The following is a 2500-nucleotide window of genomic DNA, read 5'->3' as shown; positions in this document are numbered from 1 at the left end:
TCTCTCCTTCACCAATTCCCCTTTCCGACTCTCTTTCTATTCAATGCAATACAGTTAAAACATATATTACAGTTAGAATTTCCTTTTCATATACGTCATCATAAGCCAGACAAAACTGAAGATTACATATTCCAAGGCTATAAAACCCAACGAATTCTGAAACTAAACAACTATAGTTTCAGTTAGTACATGAAGGAACTGCAGTCTTGACCTAAATCAGTTTTTGGTATACATCCTTGTTCCAGTGACCTGATTCATAGCTATTAGCCAGGCCTCTCATCGCTCTTTGTGTGTGTGTGTGTGTGTGTGTGTGTGTGTGTGTGTCTATTTAATCATTTCAGTGTTTTGTAATAATATTATGCAGTCTTCTGCACATTTTGCTTCCGTCCTCACTTAACTTCTCCCAAAGTCTTATGATTCTGACCACCATTGCACCACACAAGTGAAGGAGGCTGCAGTAAAAAGAGTGCAGCGGGAGATGCATCTAACCTTGGCTGCTTCAGGCGGCCTGTCACTTGCCCTAAAATTCCCGTCTTCTGCAGGTCCCGCGCCAAGACACGCCCCCTCGCCTACGCCCGCAACCAACACACACAGTTTTTATTTACATTTTTTTTTTACAACATATGAATATTCTGATTAGACCTCAGTGCCGATCCCTTCATTCAAAACCTGACCAATAATTACGGTATTTCAGTAATATATATGCTGTATGGAATCAGGAACCTGTTTTTTAGTTCAGTGTGAAAAATATACCTGAGATCATACAAAAATAGTTACAGAAGAAAACTTGATAATATTCACAGTATTGCTAAGCATGTATTTGCTTCATGATAGGTATGAATATTTATGAATAAGTACGAATATCTATATTTATAATCAAAAATTATATGACGCGAGAGGAAACTTTGATTCTCCGTTCTTTTTCGGCTAACTGGTGTATCAAAGGTTAAACGTGTAAGTAACCTGTATTTTAAGTATTCTTCACCCATTTAATTTGGTAGCTACTCCAGCACTGTGTTTATAGTGTGTCCGCCAAGGACGCCGCCTTTGCCTCGGTGGTCTGGGCGAGCATCTGTACCCACGTGGTTTCCCGTGATGATATCACTATATATATATATATATATATATATATATATATATATATATATATATATATATATATATATATATATATATATATATATATATATATATATATATATATATATATATATATATATATATATATATATATATATATATATATATTTTTTTTTTTTTTTTTCAATAAAGCGGGCGGCTGGCTGGCTGACCCAGTCCACAGCCTCCATTTCCTTTGTAAACAACATACTTGGCTCGCTCTCAAATTTTCCAAAAGCAGCAGCCAAGTCATCATAATCATTGTACCGTGGTGTACACATTTTTTTTTATTTTTTTTTATTAATGCACTTTCGCTATAGTTTGATGTTTAACTTTGTAATTCGACTTTATATTCTTAGAAAATCTCTCATGGATATCTGCAACGTTCCAGAGGCTGCCAGCAGCCACTGGCTGGACTCAAAATTCTCAGAGCAATGCTAATATAACTTTGCTCGGTGTGTTGACGCGATGATGGGAGGTTTTGTTTTTCACTCGATGAAAGCTAAATGAGGCAAGTTGTTCATGTCCCCACATCATTCTGATGCTGGACAGCTACGGCTGACAGAAGAGCAGATGATCCTACATACCTGCTTTCTGATACTGAAAAAGAAGAACTTTAGGATCTCAGGACTTGTCCTTCCCCTTTTGGAGTAGTGAATTTTGCAGGGCGTTGTTCCTCAAGCTGATTCAGTGGCGCTCTGGTTCCATTTCCAGGCGCTGACCCATCGGATCACCAGGAACCATTAGTCCCACAAGCTGTGTGATTTAATACTAGGAAGATCGTGATACTCATAAAATGACATTGGAAAGCTATTCTTTGGGAACTGGTATCTTCAGTGGGCCTCTTTTTTTTTTTACATTTTTTTCCCTTGACCAGAACCTCTCTTGCATAAAAAGAAGAAAAATGTAAGCTAAAAGGACATTTTTATGCCGTGCACAGAATCAGCCTGTTATCATTTACAGAATTATTTTAATGATGGTTTACACATCCATATTTCTATGTTCAATGGAAGAGCTACATATACTATGATATATATATATATATAATATGATACACATGTAAGATGCATTCCATCAGCGGAGGCACAGAGATGGACGTGCTTCACAAGTGACCATAACACTTACAAAAGCAAGGCTGAGCTTGCGCCTCACAGGCTGCCTCACTGGCTGCTTTGCGCCCTCCTTGTCCTCGGATCGCGCTCGAGGAGGTCTCACACCCGCCATGCTGTGTCTCACCACACCACCAACACACAGCGGAAATGGCTTCCCTCCCTTCACCGAGCACTGCTACAGCCGCAGATCGGAGGTCTAAAAAGGGCAGACACTAATGACCTTGAAATCGCACAAGTTTTTCGTCCTTGACCATTCCACCGCCCACGCC

The 2500-nt window shown here is 39.1% G+C and overlaps 1 protein-coding gene across 19 annotated transcripts in view; it reads right to left on the bottom strand.

Annotated features, from left to right (window-relative positions):
- The window catches only part of LOC135108273 (E3 ubiquitin-protein ligase lubel-like), a 76533-nt gene that overhangs the window by 62474 nt on the left and 11559 nt on the right, over positions 1–2500 (bottom strand). For 18 of the 19 annotated variants that reach the window (XM_064019049.1, XM_064019053.1, XM_064019070.1 and 15 more), the window contains exon 1: positions 2245–2500. This exon is cut by the window's right edge. The exons of the other annotated variant lie outside the window; for it this stretch is intronic. In XM_064019049.1, the coding sequence (XP_063875119.1) occupies positions 2245–2343 (99 nt within the window). In that variant the 5' untranslated portion in view covers positions 2344–2500. The remainder of the gene's footprint in view (positions 1–2244) is intronic. 19 annotated transcript variants of the gene reach the window in all.

The sequence above is a fragment of the Scylla paramamosain genome, chromosome 2 (genome assembly GCF_035594125.1).
Source record: "Scylla paramamosain isolate STU-SP2022 chromosome 2, ASM3559412v1, whole genome shotgun sequence".
Lineage (NCBI taxonomy): Eukaryota > Metazoa > Arthropoda > Malacostraca > Decapoda > Portunidae > Scylla > Scylla paramamosain.
Note: the sequence above shows the minus strand (reverse complement) of the source record. Positions and strands in the feature narration are given on the sequence as shown.